The sequence below is a fragment of the Athene cunicularia genome (assembly GCF_003259725.1).
Source record: "Athene cunicularia isolate RWA chromosome 1 unlocalized genomic scaffold, athCun1 chr1_part1, whole genome shotgun sequence".
Taxonomy (NCBI): Eukaryota; Metazoa; Chordata; class Aves; order Strigiformes; family Strigidae; genus Athene; species Athene cunicularia.
Window position 1 is genome coordinate 16,102,966 of NW_020799091.1, and position 24,333 is coordinate 16,127,298.

Consider the following 24,333-nt stretch of genomic DNA (forward strand, 5'->3'; position numbering starts at 1 on the left):
GCAGTTATAATAAATTTCCTTCATATTAAATTACCTGTAACAAACACTTCAATGGGAAAAAATACTGTATTTTAGCAAGATAACATTTTTATTAACAAGCCTACACAATATCAACGTATCTCAGCAAGCTGTTGTATGACTGATTCCCAGTAGCCATGTTCCAGCCAGGACAAGTAATGCTTTGCACATCAGAAGGAATTCAGTTTCACAAAATCCCTGTACATGGACAAATGACACCTACTTATCACATTTGGGAAAAATGAGGTGCAGTGGAAAATAATCTAGATTTTAATTATGCTAGCACACTGGGAGAGGCCTGAATTCCCAAGCTCTCCTTCCTTGCTTCAGTCATGAGGAATCTTTCTACAAAAAACAAGTAGATATCCTTTGAGACTGAAGTATCTTTATTTATAGTTGATGAGTAAAACTTTTGCGTAGGATCTCACTACCTTGGTTCAGCTACTGTAGCAGCTGCTTCTCTGACATGGCTGAAGTTTCTTACTCTCTCTATAAATACCGAGCATGGAAGATAATGTCTTGTCTTGTTTAAAGCTATCACATCATCATTCTGCAACACTTGAAATCTGACACTTAAGCGACATCTAAATGTAGAAAGTCAAATTCCCCAGGTAGAGGGGGCAGCTTCTGTTGTTCAATGCCTGCTACATTTTCCAGTTTCTAACAATAATGAGTTAACTATCATGCCGTTGCCTTCACTGCATTTTGTCTCCTTACTCATTTCTTTCACCTGTATTCTTACTTGCTCAAACCAAGGTTTCAGTCCACCTTCAAAATTTTTCTTCTTGCAAGGCCCCCATAACCTAGTCTTCGCCACTGATGTCTGACTATACGATTAATTTCAGGTCATAAGAGAAAAAAAATAAAATAAAAAAGGCAATTTCAAAACTATAAGCACCAATATTTTTAAGAAGAGCCTCCCATTTTGCCTTCTCGTTGATCCCCCCGAGTTATAAGCAAGGAACGTTCTGGGCTAAAAGCAAGAGCTTTCGGATCTTGTACAAACAAACCCCAGAGTTTTTGGAGGACCCCGTTGCCCCTGTGTCAGTGTCCGTCCCGCGGCCCGCACTGTGCCCGGGCGCCCCGGCACCGGCCGAGGGAGACCGGCCGCGGGTTCAGCACCCTGGACAGCGGCGGGCGGCGCCAGCATGGCCGCCGTGCTGCGGGGACCCCGCTCGCAGGCCAGGCTAAGGCTGCCCTATCTTAACTATCTCCAGGAAAACACTGTTAATCAAATTAGGTTAATTATACTTGGGTTTCTGGTGGAAATCAGAGTTTGGTAATCATGCTGAGGCTGTGCCCCCCCAAGAGTTTGGAACTGTACTGGGAGATTTTCATTCAGTTTGCCTGTCTGTGTTCAAGGAGCGTCCGGACGATGCTCTTAGTCATGTTTCAGTTTTAGGTAGTCCTGCAAGGATCAGAGACTCAATGATCGTTATGGGTCCACTTCTGACTTGAGATATTCTATGATTCTATTTATGATGGACAGGAGTCAGCTGTTGTGAATGCCCTCACCTTGGAGAAAGACTGCCAAGGATGCTGCACTCCAAGACCTGATCCCAAAGAGGCTGCAGCAGCCTGGAGGAAATAAAATTTCTGTAGCACTTTTCCCTGAGGCAAGCATGTTCCATGCTGGGAAACACTGCTCTAAATCACCTAAACACTTTCTAAATTACATCAAGAAAAATGAAGACTGGCTTGTTCACATACTCACTGTTAGTACCTGTAAGCAAATTGCAGAAACTTTCTATTAGCCTTTTTCTCCACTGGAAAATATCTTCCTCTTCACTGAGCCAGGATGGGGAGGCTGAGACCTCTTAAGCACTGAAAGAAGGGTAGCCTTTTGTGGAAGCTCCCCAAGCTAAGACAGCTTCTATAAACTATTTCAGATGGATGTTTGAACCCATTCTTAGAAACCACTGACAGCATCTCTTGATATTGGTAGCCCCACATCTCTCAACAGTGTAGCATAGTACTCAACTGTACCTTTATGATTTAGATTAAGAAAACTGCTCTGAAATCTCCTCTTCTAACATTCAAGCCCATTAATTTGTGTGCAGGAAGAATAGTTTATTGCTTTCTTCTTTGTTGTTTTGTTGTATATATTTGAAGATTGTTAATAACCCTCATTTCTCTTACTTGGTCCATCACCATTCCCAGTGAGGTGTCTGAGGTCTGCTGCTGGGCCTACCACTGCTTGCCCCTGGCCTGCCCTGATCCATGACTGGGGTGGTGGGATGGGCCCTGGCTTCCAGGCCCTGCTCTGTGATCCCTGGGCAGCCCCCAACCCCTGTGGTGCCCTGACAATAAGTAAAACGATGAGAAACAACTCTTCAGAATACCTTCTGAGCTTTAGCAATCTGCGGGTTAAGCTTCCTATGTAGTCAGCACGTCTATCCTCCTATTTAACAGGTCATGATGTTGTTTTATTTCCTTCCACAGATTTGTCTAAACATTTTTAAACATATCTGTCCTGTTTTCTTTCAGAACATCTTGTACTTCTGAGCTTTAAAGTTCGATTTTGCTCTGTGAAATGCCTTTCTTCATTTTATATGCCCCTATTATGTTTGCTATTTATTTGATGGACTGAGAAAGTGTAAACAGCCAGTCCATGTGCCCTTATTTGTTACTACTCATATCCTTTCTTCAGTCACCTTTTTTTTTTCAAGTTAAAGAGATCTAGTCTGTTTATAATTTCTTCTCAAGCCAAAGTTGTCATAATGTTTTTAATCATTTTATTGCCCTTCTGCAATTTTTCCAATACTGACCGTGAAGCTGATGTGTTCAGGGAACTCTCTGCAGTGATTCCCAGACCTTTCCTGTGTGCCAGTTTCTGCTGTGATCATTATTTTCCATTGGAGTGATTTTTCTCCCTTTGTGTACCACTTCACATTTGTCAACTTATAATGTCATCTACCATTTTATCACTTAACATTTGGCTTTCTACAACTCTTCATCTATGACATTTGTACCAGCAGAAAATTTTGCAATCCTGCTTTTCCTGTAAGTATGTTAAACAATGAAGTCTCTTATGAATCTCCCTTTATTATGCAATTTCACTGCTTTTTTTCTGAACCTTTTTTCTGTCTTTCAACCAGTTAAAGGGAGAACTCCCCATGCTACCCCATGACAGTCCAGGGTTTTTTTAATGTATCGATCAGCTCACTTTTACTGAATCTTTCAAAGCTGTAATATATACCAAGAGCAGGCTTCCCTTTGCAGAAGCCTTGCTGATGTTTTCCACTTACGTGCATTTGAATTCTATCTGTGTGCTTTTCTGTACTTCAGGGATTTTTCCATTATGAAAATGAAACTTCCTGGTCTGTAACTGCCCAGCTCTCCTCTGCAGCCCTCTTGAAAACTGATACTGTATCTGCCACCTTCTGTTCCTCTGGTACCAGCCTGACATGAGCAATAGGTTACATTTCACAGTAACTAAGCAAGCAATTTCATATCTGAGCTCCTTTAAAATTACTAGTTGAACATTGTCTGGTCCTCCTGATATATCACTGTTCATTCTATTGACTTCTGGCCCTTTCTCCAACTCATCACCTGCAGATAAGTATCCTAGTGTGGAAACCCTCCTAAGCCCTTCCACACTGAGCACTGCTGCAGGTGATTAATGTACCTCTCCTGTACCAAACTTACATTCTCTGAGCACTCCTGGTGTACATCTATCATCTGCAGACCCTGCAGTCTCCATGACAGGTTTCCCATTTCTGATGTGTTTTATTATTAGCTGTTCATGCATCTGGCCCGGTGTTACCCATTATTTCTTGCCCTCCTCATGATTTTTTATTTAACTTTCCTGCGTTCTTTTCAGTTTTTCCAATCTGGATGCATTTTCTGTGTTTTGAATGCCAGTATTTTATTTATAATTACTCCCTGTGCATTGCTAATTCTTATTCTGGTCTTCCTATTCCCATAAAGATGTTTTGCTCGTGCACATTGTGGTCACTATCACACCATCACTTTTGAAAGGTAACATTTCATCCTGATCTTGTGTGTTGTTAATGACTACACAGGTTCTCCTTCTGTGATGTCTGACTGCCCAAGAAACAATAATTTATGTTGTTAAAAAATGTATCATGAATTAGAGCCCAGTCTGACTTTCCCCCACTTTTTGGAGGTGGTGTGTAACTGAAGCTTTCTGTGACCACTGTGCTTTCTGCCTTACAGCCTTGCTGGTGTCCAGTAGCATGTCATATTCTGGTTGACAGTTTAGTCCTTGCACTTTTTCCTATTTTTGAATGTCATACTAGAGGGGTACTGTATTATTTTTCTGAACAGTTAGTTTATTTTTCTAAAGCTTTCTTTAATGTATGCTGCATCTTCCTTATTGATACCATCTCTGTCTTTCTGATATTTGTGTTATCACCATATCCTACTGGTTGTTTCCCAGTGACCACTTCTATTATAAGCGACTTTTGATTAACAACCAGATGTTCCAGTCCACCCAACTTCATTTTATAATTAGTAACTTTCAGAAAAAAAGTATGTTTAACTTTGGGCTTGGTCTGATTCTGTCTAAATAGGCCTTTATTTGTTGAAATTGCAGTTGTTTCCCATCTGAATTTTGTTGACTTCCATCCTGTTCCTTATCAGAGGATGCAGTATGATATGATTTTACATCTAGATGAGCACTATAGCTCTGGGGCTGGCTGCTTATGCAGACAAGCTTTCCCCAAGAGAGTTTTCAGTACTGTCTGTGCTCAGGTGAGTACAGCCTCAGTAGAGAAAGAGCCAGAATTCACAACCAAGACTGCAAGGTGAGTGTGACTCTTGTGTGACAGGTAGGAATTCCCACTTCTTACTCTCACAGGGGACTTTATTTAGCCTCATTATGACACAGAATTGAATGTATCTTATTGAATACTTTCAGTTTAATTACTTTGCTGACACACAAGTGAAAATGCAGCTGAAGTACACAGAGGTATAGTTGAGCAGGGAAGTATCCTAGGCTGAAAATAAAAAACAACTAAGGTTTAGTGTTTTCAATGCTTATTAGGTTTTGAGTTTACTTAATTTTAAACCATTCAAGATAAAACTGATTTAAAAAACTGGGCTAGATTTAAAGTTCTACTGGGACTGTAAAAAAAATGCAGCAAAAATAAGCTGTTAAACTCAGTTAATTGTTTTTAATTATTTTGTTCATAGTCCAATAAGTTTTAGAACCTAGCAATTTAAAGGTACAGTTTGAAATACAGCTATGGATTTTAAGTGTGAAACTTAGCGTTTCCAAATTGTATGTTGATTAAAGTATTAATATAGCTTAATAAATATAGAATGTAAGATTTATTATAGTGAAATTCTATTCAAAACTGGGTTTCAGTGAAAGATCTAAAATTATTTCTGGCATATATCTCTTCCAGGTGATGCTGAAACAGAGTTTTGCAGAGAGCAGATCAGAACCAGGGAAACACAAAGGGGCCAATCCTTGTCTGATATATCCAGCTCCATTGAAGTCCTTTGGGGAAATGGCTTGCAGCATGCAGAAGCAGATCTTTCCTAATGTAGTTGAAAGGCTCAGATTAATCCTACTGAAACTGGCAGTTGTCAATAAAACTAAACTGCAGGTATTTAAAAAATTATGTCCCTGTTTTCTGCCCACAGATGTCTGAGGACAAGAAGCTGAACAGAAAATGGTTGAATACTGCAAGGAAAAGAGGTACATGTGAAATCCATTCTAGATTGTTTATTGCTAAGTGCGTTCCGTGATTCTAATTAAGGAATTGGGTCACTCCTGCTAGATGTTTTGGAGGAAACATCTAGGCCAGGCTGTCACAGTAATGTGCAAGACCAAAGTTACATCAAGAGAGTATAAAAATGTGCATATTTCTACGAGCACAAGGTAGGATCTTCTCCAGGAGCCCTTCTCCCAAGGCACATCTCTACAAGGGATTGAGTCCCTCCTACAAAACTGTTAGATACCCGGGTCATTGTGAATATCCTGACCCCATCAATTTGATCTTCAGGTCACCTGTCCCCCATTCATTCCAGACCTCCACACACATGGGCAGGGACAGCAGTGCAGAGCAGACATGAGCAGGGTATGATACTGTTGTGGTAGACTGTGTACCGCTCTGGCCATGAGACCGAGAGAGAAAAGCCACTCCCTGCCTTCCAAGAGGGGAGAGGTGAAGCACAAGGAAAACAGTCATTTGGAAGAGAGACACAGATCTGGCTGCTCTTCTGGGTACACGAAGAAGCATATATGCAAGGTCAATAGATCAAGGCACATCCATGCACCATATAAACGTCCTTCTGGACCTTGCTGTACAAGCCATAGTATAAGGAAGCATAGGTCTACATTCAGCTAACAACTGCTGCCAAACCAAATTATTACTCATTTCCCTCATCCACCCACTACAGCAAAGAACTGGCAAGTACAAGTGCAATATAGCACACACTGGCACAAACTGGCCACCTCCATTCATTTTGCATGAATTTATGCTTCTTTGCATGCTCTCGCAGATCAGTCCAATTTGAGTAGAGATTAGCATTAGCTGATAAGCATAATGGAGCCTGCTTGAAAATACTGTCATCACTCTTTAGAAGCTGACAGCTGAACTGTTAAGCTAAGAGGTCAGAGTTGACTGGCTTGAGCACCAGCTGTATACGGCCCTGGGAAATGCGCCAAAGGCTTTTCCAGCTCAGACCTGCAGACGCTAATCTATGGGTAAATCCTACACACAGGGGGCAAACTAGCTCAGCTGTGTAGGTGAAGAATGATTTAGGAGCCCCTGCGATGGCATCCCAATGTGTCAGCAGCTGTCAGTCTTATTGATCCCTTCTAGCTCACTGCACCACCAAAATATAGATAATTATTATGCAAAGATCTTATTGAATTGCAAGGGTGTCTATCAGCTTTGGGACTCTTCCAAATGCAGTTGTATAAATAGAACTGTGCTGGACTTGCAATGTAGCAAGGAAGTTATTTGAGCTTCACATTTTCTTGGTTTGTTCTAGAGAAAACTTATATGCATACACAGGAAGGCTGTCTTGATACAGCTGAGAACCTTGGGTTTTGCCTTTCCTTCTTCTTCTATGTCATCTACTAAGCACACATACAACACACACACACAAACAGAGCTTACACAGTGTGTGATTTTTTCCACAGAAAATGGAATTTTGAGTGAATCTTTGCAAACTAAAAAATGTCAGCAAGAAATGGTTTGTAATCAACCCACTTAGAAATGCAGCACATGTGGTTCCTTGGTGACAATCACTTTTTTTTCCATGCTCATCTCTCTCTCATTGCATAGCAGTTTCCTACCCTGTCACTTGGTGGTGACACATAAGTGTGGCTGATTATGTCACACAGCATAAAGAACCTGTCTGATTCTGGAGCCTGGGCAATATAGGAGAAAAGGGGCACAAACCACACAGTCTACTGCAGCCATCACATCATTCAAAAGCAAAATGGACACAGTTGGTTTTCAAGCATGGTGTTTGCATTTGAAAAATTTTAGTTTTCCTTGGTGAGAACACTTCTCTTGAAAAAAAAAATATAGAAACTGGTTTTGACTGAAAACACTTTTGATTGTTAAAAGTATTTTGGTAAACCCCATTGAATAATTTTCTAATGTTTAGCCAAAGTTTCAAATCTCAGTGTCTAAAATTTGTTTTCTAGGTTGGTAACCAGGCACACAAACTAGTGGTCTGATTTTTCCCAAAAGTATGTTGAACATCCTGTGTCTCTAGTTTCTGCTGAGTGAAGTGCCGAGTGATTAGCAATTCTGAATTACCAGGCCTAGAGCCAAACTTTTGAAATCTGAACATCTAAAATTAGGTAGCTACAGTCTGATCCAAAGCCTGGTAAACTGGATGGAAAGGCCACCACTGAACTTTTGGTTCTGGGTGAGGCTAATTAATCTATACTTAGATGCCAGAATGAAAATTGCCTTGTTCAGGTCATGTCAAAGTCATGACCAACTACCATTTCTGTTGCCATTGGCACTTCTATACAAAGTGCCTTTAATAAAGGAGGTGGGATGGGAGAGGGAACAGGGTAAGTGTAGTGTCACCTTGGCAATCCTCTCCATGAGAAGGTACTGTGCTGCATTCATCTCCTGTGCACACTATGTGTAAAACTTCTAGCAGGTCAAATGTTGATATACATACATATATATGTATGAATATATATATATATATACATACACACACATATATTTGAAAACAAAAAATAGCTTGTGATATAAAGGAGAGCTTACATAATAAATACTTTTCATGGTACATCATTCATAATGCATTAGGGGCCAGAAAGCATGGATAGATGTCCACATCTTAAAACAGGTATGGGTTAATTAAAATGATGTAAAGTATGTGAATGTATAGAACTGAAAGGAGTGGCTGATACACCAGAGAGTTATCCTGTTCAACAGGCTGAAGAAATGAGACAACAGGAACCTCATGAAGTTCAACAGAGGGAAGTGCCAAGTTCTGTCCCTGGAGAGAAATAACCCCAGACACCAGATCAGGCTGGGGCCAACCAGCTGGAAAGCAGCTCTGCAGAGGACCTGGGGCTCATTGTGGACACCAGCAATGGGCCCTTGTGGCAGAAACCAAACAGCATCCTGGACTACATCAGTCAGAACATTGCCAGCAGACTGAGGGAGATGATCTTTTCCCTCTGCTCAGCACTGGTAAAACACATCTGGAATGCTGTGTCTAGTGCTGGGCTTCCCAGTACAAGAGAGATGTGGACATACTGGAGAGAGTCCAGCAAAGGGCCATGAAGACGATGAAGAAACTGGAGCATCTGACGTGAGAAAAAGCTGAGGGAGCTGGGACTGTTCAGCCCCAGTATGTCACCTCCCCCCATCTACTGACTCAGGGGGATCTTATCAAGGTATGTAAATACCTGATGGGAGGGAATGAAGAAGACAGAGCCAGACTCTTCTCAGTGGTGCCCAGTAACAAGCGGTAGTGGGCAAAAACTGAAATACACAAATTACATTTAAATATTACAAAAAGCTTTTTTAATGTGACGGTGGTCAAGCACTGAAAGAGTTTGCCCAGGGAAGCTGTTAAACTTAGCACAGCTGCTTACTCTAAAGTATACTTTTAATACATTTTTTTGCCTAAAATAATTTTGCTGATAAACTAAAGATAAGTCACTGTTAGCCCAGAAGTCCTCTGGTGTTCTTGGTCTCCCTTACACTGAAAAGGACTGGAGAATTCTGGTAACATACATCATCAGAGAGCCACCTGTCCTCCAGGGCTTCTTTGCCAAGCAGGAAGATAACGGAACGAGTTTGAGACTCAAGGGTTACACCAAACATCCATATTTTGTCCCTCAAACCGGGAAATTTTGTCTGTATATGTGTATTTGCCTGATGCTCTTTGACACTAATGTCAAACAACATCTGGCACTAGCTGTTAAATTGCCTTTTTCTTCAGTTTTCAGAAAATGACTGAGGAAAATAACTTATCTCATTCAAAATCTGCTTTAAAATTATAAAAGCCCGAAAATAAAACCACTTAGACTGGTGTTTTCACTTCAGCTAGCACACTAGCAACTTGTTTGGGGTGCTTTACCTTAATCGTGTTGTCAAAGTTAGATGATCGTCTACTCTCAAAAAAACTGATGGCTAAAAGTTGTGCGTGGCCCAAACGCTCCAGAATATTTTCTGTTTTTCCCAAGCACAAACACAAGCTGGGTGGAGAATGGATTGAGAGCAGCTCTGAGAAGGACTTGCAGGTGTTGGTTGACAAGAAGCTCAATATGACCTGGCAATATACACTTTCAGCCCAGAAAGCCAATCGCATCTGGGACTGCATCAAGAGAAGTGTGGCCAGCAGGTCAGGGGATGTGATTCTCCCCCTCTACTCCACTCTCATGAGGCCCCACCTGGAGTGCTGTGTTCAGCTTTGGGGCCCTCAACATAAGAAAGACTTGGACCTGCTCAAGAGGGTCCAGAGGAGGCCACGAAGATGACTGGGGAGCTGGAGCACCTCTCTGATGAGGACAGGCTGAGACAGTTGGGGTTATTCAGCCTGGAGAAGAGAAGGGTCCAGGGAGACCTTATAGCGACCTTCCAGTACTTAAAGGGGGCTACAGGAAAGATGGAGATGGACTCTATCAGGGAGTGTAGTGATAGGACAAGGGGTAATGGTTTTAAACTGAAAGAGAGTAGATTTAGATTAGATATAAGGAAGAAATTCTTTCCTGTGAAGGTGGTGAGACACTGGCACAGGTTGCCCAGAGAAGCTGTGGCTGCCCCCTCCCTGGCAGTGTTCAAGGCCAGGTTGGACGGGGCTTTGAGCAACCTGGGCTAGGGGAAGGTGTCCCTGCACATGGCAGGGGGTTGGAACCAGATGATCTTTAAGATCCCTTCCAACTCAAACCATTCTATGATCCTGTGATTCTTCCTATCTGAGAAATACAAGGATCAATTTGAGTTGTTGCTGAACCATTTATGGTTCAGGTAGTGAACCCACATCACTATTTTTCCCATTGCTAGCCTCAGATGAGCCCAAACATGTCAATTTGCTCATGATGTCATGGCTCTCCCTGGGCAGTAGCCACATGCTCTGGGACTGGCAGAAAAGTCTCAGCCCTGCCAGGTGGGACTGGCACATAGTTATGAGGTCCCCCGTGAAAGCCGTGATGCATGACAGACTCTGAAAATCTGTTTTCAAGTCACAAGGAAAGATCTGATAATGCTGGATGAAGACACCATGTTCAGCTGGGGTAGGGAGTCACAGCTGGTGAAAGATGAGAGTCTTTCATACTGAATTATCAAGTATTCACTGTATTTAAAAATAGATTTTTCCATGTCCTTCTCCAGCCACTGCTATACTTCTCAGACAAGCTTATGAACACAAACCAACCATATAAATTCGTGAAAATACAGCAGCATCTGGTGCAAGGTGGGATGCAGAGAAAGACTGCATCCACTGCTGGCAAAATTTCATTTCAGTGTCTCAGTTTTCTTGCAAAAAATTTGCCATCCCTGGAAATGCTAGAAGGAGGTTTGCTCAGTTGCAGCCAAGAGTAAACAAGAGGTGATTTTTATAATTGCATTGGAGTGGGGATTTCTTAAATGGGAGGATGAGTGTCACCAGCTGCAGTGGGGTTGGCTGTCAATCTGGATGGACAATACAAGTGACACAGAGCAACAGGTCATTTACTGGCAATCCTTAGGCAACACACACATTTAACATGTGGTGCTACCACAACGTTTGCTGTCTTTCCTTAAATCCCAGGCCCGAGTCCCAGCTGTCACGACCAGCACTGCTCTGCCTAACCATACAGTGGGTAACTCGCAGCACAGCTCCGCGATCTTGCCCATTCCTTGCAGGTTCTTGAAGGACAAGGAAACCTGTATCAACAGTGTGACACACATCTAACTGCCTTCCTACAGAGAGCTGTACTTTGTAAAAGATGCTGAAGCTATTAAAATAACAGATGGAGAATGCCTAGGAGGAGTTTAATTACTGATTTCACAGACCCAGGGACTGTTGGCTCTTCAAGATGGCTCAAGATTTTTTAGCAGGTAATGACACCATCACAGCAACGCAGACACACTCACACCTCGTCCTGCTGAGGCTGAATGTGGCTGTGCTGCGGTGCCTGGCATGCCACAGCGGGCCCCGAGGGACCGCTACCCCGGGCAAGACTTGCAGCAGGGCTGGGGCGCCAGCGGGCACCAACACCTGCGACTGACCCAGGCTTGTCCCTCCAGGCTCTTCTCCAAGTATAGCTTGGCCAAAAATAGGACCCTGGGAATCCCTGCCTGAAATTCAGCTTCAGAAAATGCCATTATTGACAACACCCTAGTGGGACAGAAGTTCTCTTTGAAGTCCACATACACAGGCACCAATGGTGTAAGTTACTCTGGACAGAGAAGTGACCCAAACAGCTCATTCTTGTGGCTACACATCTGTCAAGCTGTAGGATTTCCACTCTACACCATTTAAAAAAACCCAGAAATCAAAACCCAAACAAAAATGCAGGTGGAAGGAATAAGCGAACCACCAGACTGGCACAGCACACTGTACCACAGTTATCAGCAGGTCTCGAACAGCAGTCGGGCCAGGAGAGGGATAAGGAATGCTACAAGAAATCGTTTTACATGTTCTTTATTTAAGTGAAACGATCAAGTGGAAGTAGAGGTTTCACATTCCTTTCTGCTAAGCGAGCTTGTGCCTCTTACACTGGTTAATACAGATGGTTACATTGCATACTGCAGTTTTATACCCTCGAGAACCTAACACCGACCCCAAACAAGCTGGCATGGTGGACGGGGGCTACAGCATTCACAGTAACTACCAAAGGAGACAGCCACATTGAACAGTTCCTAAGGACCTTGCATTTTACATTTTACAGCTGGATCACTGCAGAATAGACCATCACAGACCCATCACAAACATTAGTACAGGCAACAGATGAGAGAGTAAAAAAAGATTCATGACATCCTCAACTGACTGAAAGCTAATCACAGAGGTGTGCTGTCAGTGCTACTTATGTCTGCTGAGATACACACTTAAATCACCTCTCAGAGTTTCTGATTGTCTTTTAATCCTGATAAGACTTCACAAGGAGCCACATGAGCAATACAGTAATCAGGACAATCATGAAGTTGAGGAAAAGTTCTTGTGTGGATCGCTCCATTTTTCGGCACTAATCAAGGGAGAGCAGCAGTCAGCAGGCAGAGCAAAGGGAAAACTTCAGTGATTTGCCTGGGAGCGTCCTTGAGCTCAACTTCAGGTCACGGACTCTTAAGGAAAAAGAAAAATATGTGAAGAACAGATGCATGAAGGTGGCAGGTTCAACAGAGCTATTTATATCAGTGTAAATAAATGTTGTTTCAGTGGCTAGAAGTTAATAAGCACTGGGGACGCTAAAAAATAAAAGCTATCTCTGGCAGCTTATCACCTTCTTTGATTTCCAGCATTTGAAAAGGTGCATTCTCAGTGTCACCCCAAAACATACTGCACAGGGGTGAGCAGTCCATGGAAATTAGTGCTGCCTTGTATAAGCATTTTCAAATAGTGCCCAAGCCCCATTTACTACTTTCAACAGACATACATTGTAAATATACAACTGTTTAGAGTTCTTTAAATCCCTGTATTTGTTTGAATATTTTCATTTTTTAAGAAACTAGGTGCAAACTATTCTTTTATAAAGACAGACTTATAAATCTGAATTAATTATGTTCCCACTAAAAGTACAAGGAGAACCTAGGATTAGATGTTTTCATTTCTGAAGAACTTCATAAATTTTGTGAGTTAATCCTATGGATGAGATAGTATTCTCTCAAGAACCTTCTGACCTTCCTGCACTTTCAGGCTGCTATACACCTCTTCAGAAATCCCATTCAAGTTGTATTCAAAAACTTTTCTGTTGATTATTTGGTTTATTTATTTTATTGCAGCAAGTTTTGAATTTTATATGGTTTTGGAGCTCATGCAGAGAAATGAAAATACTTTATCAGGAGTATCATGCACTAATCCCATCTGTATGTCACATAAATAAAATAAAAATATCTTTAAACAAATGAGGCATAAACTCTAGACAAATAATTTCAGCCACACAACCACAATCTCAGCAGATAAACCAGATCAGGCTGTAACATCTATGGTGCAAACAAGAGAAGCCCTGGGACCATACCAGCATGAAGACAGAGAGTTTAAATAGAGGCTGTTTTAGTTTGCAGATTAAATATTAAAAGCCCCATGCATGTAGTTAAAAAATTCCTACATTCCTAAGTTGTTTTGCCAGCCTGTTATATTCTTGGACAAGAGAAAATCTGACAATAAGTAAGCCAAGTTTTTTTACCTTGAGGAGGTAAATGGAGTCCAGTGGTTCTGTGTCTGAACTTTGGGTCACTGCAGATATTGTTTCCCTCCAAGCTTCTGCCTATCTCCCGCTCGGTCTGGATGCCCCGTCCGTGTGTAGGAACTGAAGTAGGCTGAGGGAGGAGAGCAACAAGTGCATTGGCAACCCAAGTGCTGACATCACCCCCAAAATATTTTAAAAGGGCTAAGCTGGGCTGTGGGATTTGGGTTGGGTTGTTTATGCAGTGGGCTTTGTGGGCAGATTTGCTTCTTTTAGTTCTTCTGACGTGGTGCTGTGCTAAGAGCAGAGCTGTGCACAGCCCTTGAGAGTCAATGAGATTTGACAGAGAATTTCTTTTGGCTCATTGGTGTCTTCCCTGATGTGGGAAAAAGAAAAGGAAAGAAAGATCCACTTGCTGAAGTTTCTGTGAAGAATTCAGGATCTCTCAAGATCATTTCCAGGATATAGAGACATGTCTACATATTTACCTTCTTAAGTACAGTACACCTGCTGCTGTCCTATATACCTATAGTCTCCACAGCTTCTCAAGTTCATATGGATTTAAAAGAAAGTGAGCAAGAGCAAAATACTCTTTGCATTTAAACACAAACTACTGAAACCCAGAAAAGTTTGTGACTAGGAGGTCTGAAAAGCACAGTCCATTGCTTTAAAGAGCCACTAATTCACCTGCATGCGCTTCCCTCGCTGATTTTCAACGCTGATGTTAACGCTTCATCTGCCTGAGCATACAGAGAAGTATTTCTGCCATCCTGCAGCATTGCTTCCCAGAAAGCACACTGCTCTATGGCCTAGATAGCTGTGATTCCCACATCACCCTATCTTTGCCCAAGGCACTGCTAGAATTTGCTATGTATGTGAACAAAAACATATGGCTATTTGTTTCCTTTAAATCAATATAGCTGAAAGAGAGTCTCAGCAGAGTGGGCTGGACTGAACTTGGAGCAGACTCTGCCAGCCCTGCACTGCTGTGGGTTTCCCCCCGCTCAGAGCCTTCACTTCAGATGAATGATATGAGTATTTCCACTGAAGTCAGAGGGGTCACTTCTGCAACGGTGTTGCCAGATGAGCATGAGGATCCTGATCAGGTTTAAGTGTGTAAGGTTATCCACAACGCTGGCCTTATTCTCACTGCCAAACACCACATGATATATAGCATGCAGATTATTTATTGATTCTGATGCCTTTTGTATATTTATATTTGAGCATGCTGGGAGGTACTGTAGCTCAGAGTATCCAAGGTTGCTGTGACAGTTCCCTTCCATCAGCTCCCAGGTTTCTCCCTTTGCACCAGTGCTAGCACTCACATCACAGTGCGATGCCCCCGGTGAGGGTGCCCAACTGGCTGGAAACCAAACCAATGAAAAACACAACAAAACAAAAAGCTGTGGGTAACCAGGGGTGGGGAGGGGAGGGCTCCTTGGGTTTTGCTGGATAATCTCTCTAAATAGTCTTCCCACAAAATCACTGAAGGTAGGAGGGGGACCAGAACTCTTGAAATCTTCCCCTTCATTAGCTTCACTGTCCTCCTAGAAACCCAGGCAGCATGTTCACAAAAGCCAACATGCTGCGTGGGAGTCCTGTGCTAAAATATACAGATGAAAGAGCAAAGGCTTAACTGATGCCTCATTCAGGGGTTAGGTGGCTAAGTAGGCTTGCAGGGTCCTATTGCAATGCATGCTCTGCTGGGTTGTGCCACCAAAGCTTGTCCTCACAAGGAAAACTTGGGCAAACCTGTACCATGCTTACAGGGGATTTGGGAAATACAGATTGAAAATGCTCCCCCTTAGGCCGAGGGAAGCAGGGTGTGTGTCTGCCATGAACCTGCCCTAAGACATTCCTTTCCCAGTCATGTTCTGAAGCAGAAATCTCCGGATTTCTCATGCAATGGCTATGGATCACATAAATATCCACTAGGAAAAGGGTGAAACCTTTGAGTACCATTGATTCTCATTATTAAATGTTGCACATCAGTGCCCAAATATTCCCCCTGGGCTATGCATCTTACAGATCTTGGGGTTTATTTTACTCTCTGCCAACAGAAGACTCAAAAAAAGTCTTTCTTGAACTAGAACCCCTCAGGTCTGGTCCCCAGGCCTGTATCTGCACTTCCACACTGGCAGGGAGCCCCTTCATGCTCTGTCCCTGTTCACCTCCTTCTTCTTGGACTTTGTCCATGATAGCTGGAAAACTTCCCTTCTTCAAAGTAGGAAAACCATGGTATAAATGTCATTAATCACCACACATGATGAACACTCTAACTCCTCTCTGCAGGCACAAATGCTTCCCTGATTTTTTGTGCTGAGGATCTTACAGGAGACCATGGATCACAAGAATTCATTAGTGGACCAGAACAAAGGTTCATCTAACCCAACATACTGACTGGTAGGGAAATCTGGGGAAAGCATACAGAAACACAGCAAATGTAACATGATCTTTGCTGAATATCCTCAAGCTTCTGGGATTCAGCCTATTGGGATTGCAAAATTGAGCCTACAAACAGGATTGGGTTTATGATTCCCTCTTGCTCGTACTGTCAGGGTGTCCCTTCAACACAAAGGTCTGATCTGCAGCTGTGATGGCTCATTCCATGAACAGTTCTAGACCAGACAACTTGGTCATGGTTGAGCTTCTCTATACAATAACCTACATACTTTCAGCATTACAAAAGTGAAATAGCAAAACCAAGTATTCCATATAGCAGAGAAAGTAACTTTCATCAACCTATCAGTAATTTGAAGGCAGCTCATTTGCTAGAACTGAGACCAACTAGCTAAGAAACACTATTTGATTGACAGAGTTAGTCCCTAGTAACTTTAGAAGAGCCAAAGTATGTTACATTTACTTTTAATGTCATCTGACAGAATGTTCCTATATATATTTTTACATATATATACAGATATATACACACACACATATACACACAGAGAGAGCAACTTGTGAAAAAAAAAAAGGACTTAACACTGAGCAGGGAGTCCAATAAACACGCCTGAGCTGTGGAATGTGCCTGGATGTTAACTGTAAATCCAACCAGTGTCTGAATATCTGACTTCAATATGCCATAGATCAGAATCTGCAGTTGCCAGAGGCTGAAACCTCTGTCCCACCCCAACAAACCATACTCCTGCTGTTTATGAACAAAAAGCCCAAAGACCTTAAAGGCCATATCTTTAAAAGGATGGTTTATTTAACCAAGTGATATAATACTGATTAGGAAAGTAGAAGGAAGATAAATATGAGAATTAACTAAATGATTTTACTTTAAATGCTAACCCAAAGGTTTAGATACCATGCGGAATAATTTTCTTGTTGGCACTTTTATTTTTTTCTTCTTTTTCTGACAGATCTGGATGTTCTCAGCTTTCACGTGGCCCATGCCAAAGCTCCCTCTTCATGCCTCACATACTCAAACTTAAGGCTCTGGTCTATATTTAAAGTTGCTGTGACTATCTCAAGTTCTTCCCAGCCTGCTAATCAAGTAGCACATAATCTTTCAAAGCCATTCTTACATAGAGCAGATGATTGTATTCATTTTTGCTCTCATTATTAACTTTCTCAGTAAGTGTAGTATATATATATTTTTTTTTAATCTGCTAATAATTGGTTCATTTTTAAACTGGCAGCTATGCTCTAGTGTAATCACAAGTATCTTTCTTAGCAGGCTCACCTGAAGCACTGATGTCTTATCTGTATGTTCTCAAGTTTGCAGCAACATACTGTACTTGTAATCACAGTATGTCACACATAACTAACACATCTCTTTATGGGAACTGAAGACAAACATCATTTAATACTGCTCAATTGATCTTAAATCCGATTATTTACAGGACTTCTAAACAGACACCACCACTCCACAAAAAGCTGAAGATGTACAAAGGATCCTACCTGGCAGGAAGATGTGAGACCTGTGGGTCTCAGCACAATGTCTGTGTGACTACAGCACAGAGCCTCCTGCAGAATCAGTCAGCATAGGCTCCCTTAAAAGACTTAGTGAAGGAAAACCAGGCACTTAATACATGCAAGTCAGCTTATTGTAGATGTCTGCTGTAGGGTCAGCCTCTCTAAACTCCACAGATCTTACTGACTACCTCCAAAGGAAGTTTCGGGGTGCTAGGAAGGCTGGACCCAGCCAGATAGTAGAGGTCTATATTTATAGCAGATGAACCTACCTGAGTTCCCAAGAACAGGATTCATACCAGCCACATGGTTAGTAGGCAGCTGATGGAGTTAGCTGATAGAGGATACTACAGATCAAAGCAAGTCTCAAATGCCGTCATCATTTCAGAGACAGGTACCTTTCCTGGGGCTGCAGAAAGACACCAGTCTACTTAGACACAAGTGATTTTAGTCTTCTCTCTAAGTTAAGTCTTTTAGCCTTTTATTTTGAAAGCTAAAAGGGTTGGCACTGTTGAGTTCCTTCCTCATTGTAAAGACTCTTCATCCTTTAAAGCCAACAGTGCAGTGTCCTTGCCCAGAGATGCCATGTATTATTCCTATGTAAAACTGTCTATCCAGCAGATCATCAGAGTCTGACAGACAGTTTGTACTACATTTACAATAGCATCAGGACGTCCTTTGGGGCTTACAGAAGAGTAAAACAAAACTGAGGGTCCCCAAGTGGGCAGGGACATCAGATCAGCAGAAGCAAAGGAGATATCATTAGATATTCAGAGTGCCCAGTCACAGAAGTAGTTACTAACTGCATTTGCATACACCTCACCATCTACAGCAAACTAGATGCTTTGAATAAATCCTCGGATTTATTCAATAAATCTGTGAATAAAGCCACAGGCATTGTTTCTTCAAACCACAGCAAACTATACTTCCACTTCCCTGGCAGGACCACTGTGATAGACACACATGGGATGTGAAGATCTGGATGTAGTTCTGCTCTCCCTTGGGGCAGATGGGAAAAGGACTGCACAGTAACAGAGGCACAAGGGAGAGAGCAAACTGCCTGCCACTGCTGGTGTTTTATGTTTTAAGCAGCTACAGTCATTTAAAAAAATGTAAGTGCCTATGGATAGTGTCTCCCGTATGAGATATCAGCACGGTGAGGATCTTAAGGACTTACATTCTGGATGTGGAGAGCAGGAGTCTCTCAATGCCCCATATTGTTGATGTTTCCTGCTCACCAATCTCATCCTTCTAGAAAACACTGAAAATACTGATGAATAAGACTTCCAAATTTTAATGATCACAGCATTGTCTCTTACAATCTTTCATTCATGTCTAGCTTATCTTCACACTGATTCATTAACAAAGCTGATCCTTAAAAGGAACACAATAAAGATGGGATAACGGGCAGGGAATCATCATTATTTTTCCCTGTCTGATGGATGGGATTAATAGTCTCTTCTAATATCAGTATCACACTACAGTTGGTGGGGAGAAAGAGTCCTCCGACTGGCAATTTATTTGACATAAAATAGACATTTACAGTTCTCAGTAAGGTATTTAGCTTTTTTATCTCTACAGTTATGCAAGATGAATATGAAAAATCCAGGATAACAAGGATTATAGTAACCAAAGTATGGGCCACAAGTCACACAAACATTTATAGTTGTTGCCAGGTCATAATCCCTTGTTCTCTGACAGATTTTTAGACTTGTTCTTGTCATATTTTTATTAGGCTTATTTTATTGGTTTTGGCTTCAGTTTTATTAATTTTTAGACTTCTTTTCACAGCAAGCCTAGAGTCAGAAGATACTCTTCTTATTTCTATACAGCATAATCAACTAGACAAAAGCTGCAGTACTATGAGCCAAGCTACAAACCCACATGGTAATGCAGTTAGATGAATAAAGGATCACATGCAGTCCTGAACGTAATGGAGAAAAAAGACAACTTGAAATTACTTTTAAGGCATCACAAATGAAAGGTAAAACAAGAAGGATTAAGAGAGGGAGACCTCAATTTTTAGTCTTTTATAGCTGGCTGTCTCCAAACTACTTTAAATGTCAGGTCAAGGGTGAAGAAAACATGGATTTACCTATAACAGCAGTGATCCAGTCACCCCAGAGACAATCAGGTCAGTGAATTTAGGAGATTAAATTTCAGAGGTGAAATAATGCAGAAATGCTGTAGAAGGTTAGCCAAAATGGATGTATTTTATATCTCAGATCATATGTGCTCCCACTTGTTCTGAATGGAGCTTAATTCTGGGACACAGCCTTCATCTTTCACTGGACTTTAAGGAAAGGCGTTAAAAGGCAACTTCTTCCAGTGATGCTGAACATCAGGCCTTGCAGTTACTTCTCCTCGAAGATAACTAAAAGCTAGCAGGGGATTCATGGCTATCGGCTAATATATGTGCTCCCTTATCCAGCCAGTATTGGAGGAAACTATGGAGAGGCTTTTGAGTTTAACTGTCTGTAAAGCTAATTTGAGCAATCAGGGTCAAGGTCCCAGAGACACAGATTAATGTGGTCACACTCTTCCACACAGAGCTTAAAATGTGCTGCTGGATGGAGCTGCAGTTTGAGCAGACAGAGTAAGCAGGTGCTTGATAAATCCCTGCGACTACAGGCCCCTGCACTGTCAACGTCTTCAGGAGCAGAGCAGTCATGACATTTACCACAGCAGTAAAAGGTTTTTGTTGTGATGGAAGCTAGTTCTGGGGTTTATGTTTGAACGAGCAGACTTCTGCCCACAGATACAAGGTGTTAAGGGAAAAGAGAAAAAACCTAGTCAGCATTTGTTCAAAGGAAAAACAAACTGCAAGCTAGTAGAGAAATACATGAGAGGGATTGATGGTAGAAGCTGCAATGGAAGAAGAACACATTCATATCAGAAACACAATCAATCTTATTTTAACTCACTTCAGAGTGGTGGAGGAAATTTCTATGGGTGATGGATACAAAACTTTGGTGCAGCAAGGTCAGAGGCATTGGCAGAGAAGTGTAGCTTTCAGTACTCAGTCCCTGATGTTCAGTGCTCTTGAATCAAGACTGATCGATGCCCTTGTAGCTATCAACATGTCAAAAGTCTCTAGCAAAGGGTCTAGCCATCCTAGAACAGGAATGGACATAAAGCAACAAGGGTGGCTGTGATCTTACAGCCTGTTGGTTGCAGTCTGGTAACTGGCTGTATAAGCAAAGACAAGGTGCTTATCACTGTAAAAAAGTGGTGAGTTACTGTAAAGTTATTTCTGAGTAGGAGTTTGGCTATGAGCTGCTACTGATGTCAGGCAGGTTCTCCCCTTACTCTACCCAGAGTGAGGCGTCTGTGTACTCACAGCCTGGCTTACTTCTCTTACATGAAAAGAAGTGAGTCTTTAATAAACTATGTCCTGGCACCATGTAGAAATACAATTTTTATCTCTGTGAACAACCATATCAGCACTACTGCTATGTGAGAAGCTTTCAGCTCTAACTCATACAGCTGTTGTGTGAGTTCTTAAATCTCTGGAGTCATGTATAAGGCAGCCTGTAAATACTCCCTGAAAGGAAAGTTTGCCTTTAGTTACTAGGTAGTCACCAGCTGTTGTGCCAACACACCCTGGTACTTCCAGTCAACAGTGTTTGTATGGTTTTACAGGGCTATGGGTGGATGAACCTGTTTCTGAAAGCTCGCATCCCAGCTCTGCTGCAAAGTGCAAGATGCACGGCTACTCACCTGTGTGGATGCCCTTACCCCAGGTGTGGTATTGTGGTCCCTCCTCTGTGGAGAAGATGCTTCATATTGACCTCAACAACAAACACAAATGCCATGGAGCAGGTGCTGTATTTCAAGAAAGCAGCACTATTTCTCCTCAGACAGATAATATCCTGCCCAAATCATCATCTCAAAACTGTGGCAGCCACAGAGTTAATGATTCCTGGCGGGCTATAAAGACCTGGAGAGGCGTATGTCCCAGTGGGGTGATGGGGACTGTCCTGAAGGATAGGGTCTATTGAAGAGAGAGCTGCAGTGGAGCAGCCTGTGCAAACATCATATGAAAGGGTTGGAGGAGGGGCAGCCTCTGTGTGAGCCTGGGAAACAAATCCTTTGATGGCCCCATCTGAGTCCCACAAAGGAAAAACTTTGAAATTCCAGCTAAACCTTAGCCAAACTGGGCCCTCAAATACCTTTGGGAAGACAAACAAGCCACAAATTCTGGGTAATACTCTATCTGTTAGGGCAAGCTTTCATTCCTTCCCATTCTCACCATTTTACAAATGCCAGCATCAAACTCTTTGACAAAATGGCCCAGCTTGGTTCATTTAAAAAAAAAAAAAAAAAACAAAAACAGAACACTACTAAACACCATGGTGGGACATCACCCCCTCAGCTAGAAGATGACCAGGAAGTAACTACCCGCAGTGGGCAGTTTATATAGCCCAGCATCCACCGTGAGAAGACAGAGAGCCCATCCCTGGGAACATGGAAAGGAATTGGTGTTCTTCCCTCGGGACACTCAGAGCAGCATGTGAACAGAACCGGCAAGCTGAAGCCATAGCCTGGAACGCGTCTGGAAAAAAAAAAAAAAAAGAAAAAAAGAAAAAAAAAGAAAATAAAAAAAACAACAGATAGAAAGCACCTGCCCTACTTCTGGAATTATGAAGCTCGGAGGTAGATAGGGAGCAGCATACTTCCAGACAGAGACCACCAAAAGGAAGCACGGGGGTCTGCAAACAGGATGTGTGGGGGTGAGCTCTGGGTCCAGCCCATAACTGGTAGGGGGGAACCTACACTAAGCTGGGTATCTGGATCAGAACCAGGAATATTGTGGAATTTAAACAAACAAAAAAGATCTTATCTCTATAACTGCTTCATAACATGAGCCCTGATGTGAGTGTAGTTTAGCAGTCCTCAGTTACATACTGTTTTTTACAGTAGTTTGAGTTTCTGGATGCTGTAGAAAAGAATCCTCAGTTAGGGTAAGGGGGGGATAGTTACTCAGGAGACAGGGGCGGAGCCAACAGGGCTGGAAGACCTAATGCTTTTGCAAGATTTAGGTGTGCTTTACAAATGTAAATGGCTGCAATTAATAGATAAAGTCACTAAACAGTGCCTAAAATATGTCTCTGCCTGCCCACCACACCTACAAAGACCGTCTGCAGAGAGATGCTGACACATTTCTGTTTTATTTACTGAGCCAAATACAAGGCCAGTATTAATTAGCCCTGCTCTGGTATGAAAAGCCACGATCCTCATATTAAAACATTTTATTCCATGAACCAAAACCAAGTAAGACACAACCCTCAGCACAAGCAGTATTATTTTTATGGGTTTGAGTCAGTCGGAGGAGTTCTGGTGTGATTAATGCAGCATTTCTAGTGTTCATTTTTCAAATTGCCCACATCCAGCATTCCAACGACAGGCTGAGCTGGGTTTGCGTAACAGTACCAGGTACCTTAGCAACCCAAACAAGTCATTGATTCCTGAGAATAATATGAACTACAATAGCAAACAAGATCTTAATTTAAGTAGCCGTGTTCTAATGAACTTTCCTTCCTACCCAGGTTTGTGTGGTGCTAGCCAGACCATGAAGGATCTCATCCTTCTCTCACTGAATTAAAGAGAAATCTTGATGTGGGTTTTAACTGAGGCCAGGCTGAGCCCTAAGCACATGGTGACATTGCTTTGTGTTCATTAGGACAAAAAGAGCTAATAAGGGCTGGAGTGACACAATGGGAAGGCAGGAGCAGATCCCCACTCAGTGCTGATTCACCGTTCATCTTTAAGGTGTTTACACACACTCAAAGAGAGTCAGGAGATCTCTAATAATTTTCTAAAACACATCAGTCATTGACCCTGGGTGAGTGGAATAAAATCTGAAATTAACCTTGGCTCAAGACAATGCAGAGTGAAGTTTTGTTTCTAACTAATGAAAACAAATAGTTATTCTTTCTCAATGTACTGTATTATTATGGAATAAATGAGAAGTCAGACATAGAAACTCTCAACAATCCAGCAACGCCCTCCCTCACCAGAACCCTAATGCTTGCTCCAGCATACAAAATGCAGCTGAGCTTTAGGGACGGTCAGGATCTAGCCCAGAAAAAAATAATTTGAACATTCAAATTGTGGGACAGCCCAAACCAGCAGCCTGAGTCTGGGCTTCCCGGCATTTCTTTCCTCTTGCTTGATTAAAATCCACATCTGTTATTATTAGCCATTTGTAGGTTGCTCTCCCAAACTGTTTTGCTAGACGTATGTTTGTCTGGACTCTTTGCAAGACAAGTGTTAAGAGTGAACAACTTTAAACAGGACTACTGGCCAGTAACGTATTGGGAGCAAAGTCTTTTAACACTAGATAGCTACAACACTAAGGTTAAGTTCTTTTGTTTGTGACAAATATTCCTTACCCTCTCTTGTCTTAGTAATCACACTTTGTGCATCACTGATGAACAGTTAAATCCACTTTTTGCTTTCTACAAAATGAATTAACACATCTCGGCATGAGCAGATGGAGGCTTCGTTACCTGAGGGTCTACAACTGCAGACAGATAGCAGCAAGTGAGCAGTACACAGACACCTACGTTTATGCCTACAGACTTGAGTGTCATATGGCTAAGGGAAAAAAA

At 42.0% G+C, this 24,333-nt stretch overlaps 1 protein-coding gene across 1 annotated transcript; it reads right to left on the reverse strand.

Annotated features, from left to right (window-relative positions):
• Positions 1–12,091: 12,091 nt before the first annotated feature.
• Positions 12,092–13,922, reverse strand: SLN (sarcolipin). The gene is made up of 2 exons (XM_026850844.1): positions 13,805–13,922; positions 12,092–12,743 (listed from the first exon to the last, which is right to left on the reverse strand). Exon 2 carries the CDS (start codon positions 12,635–12,637, stop codon positions 12,542–12,544), a length of 96 nt encoding a protein of 31 aa, XP_026706645.1. The 5' UTR covers positions 12,638–12,743; positions 13,805–13,922; the 3' UTR covers positions 12,092–12,541.
• Between the last annotated feature and the right edge of the window lie 10,411 nt (positions 13,923–24,333).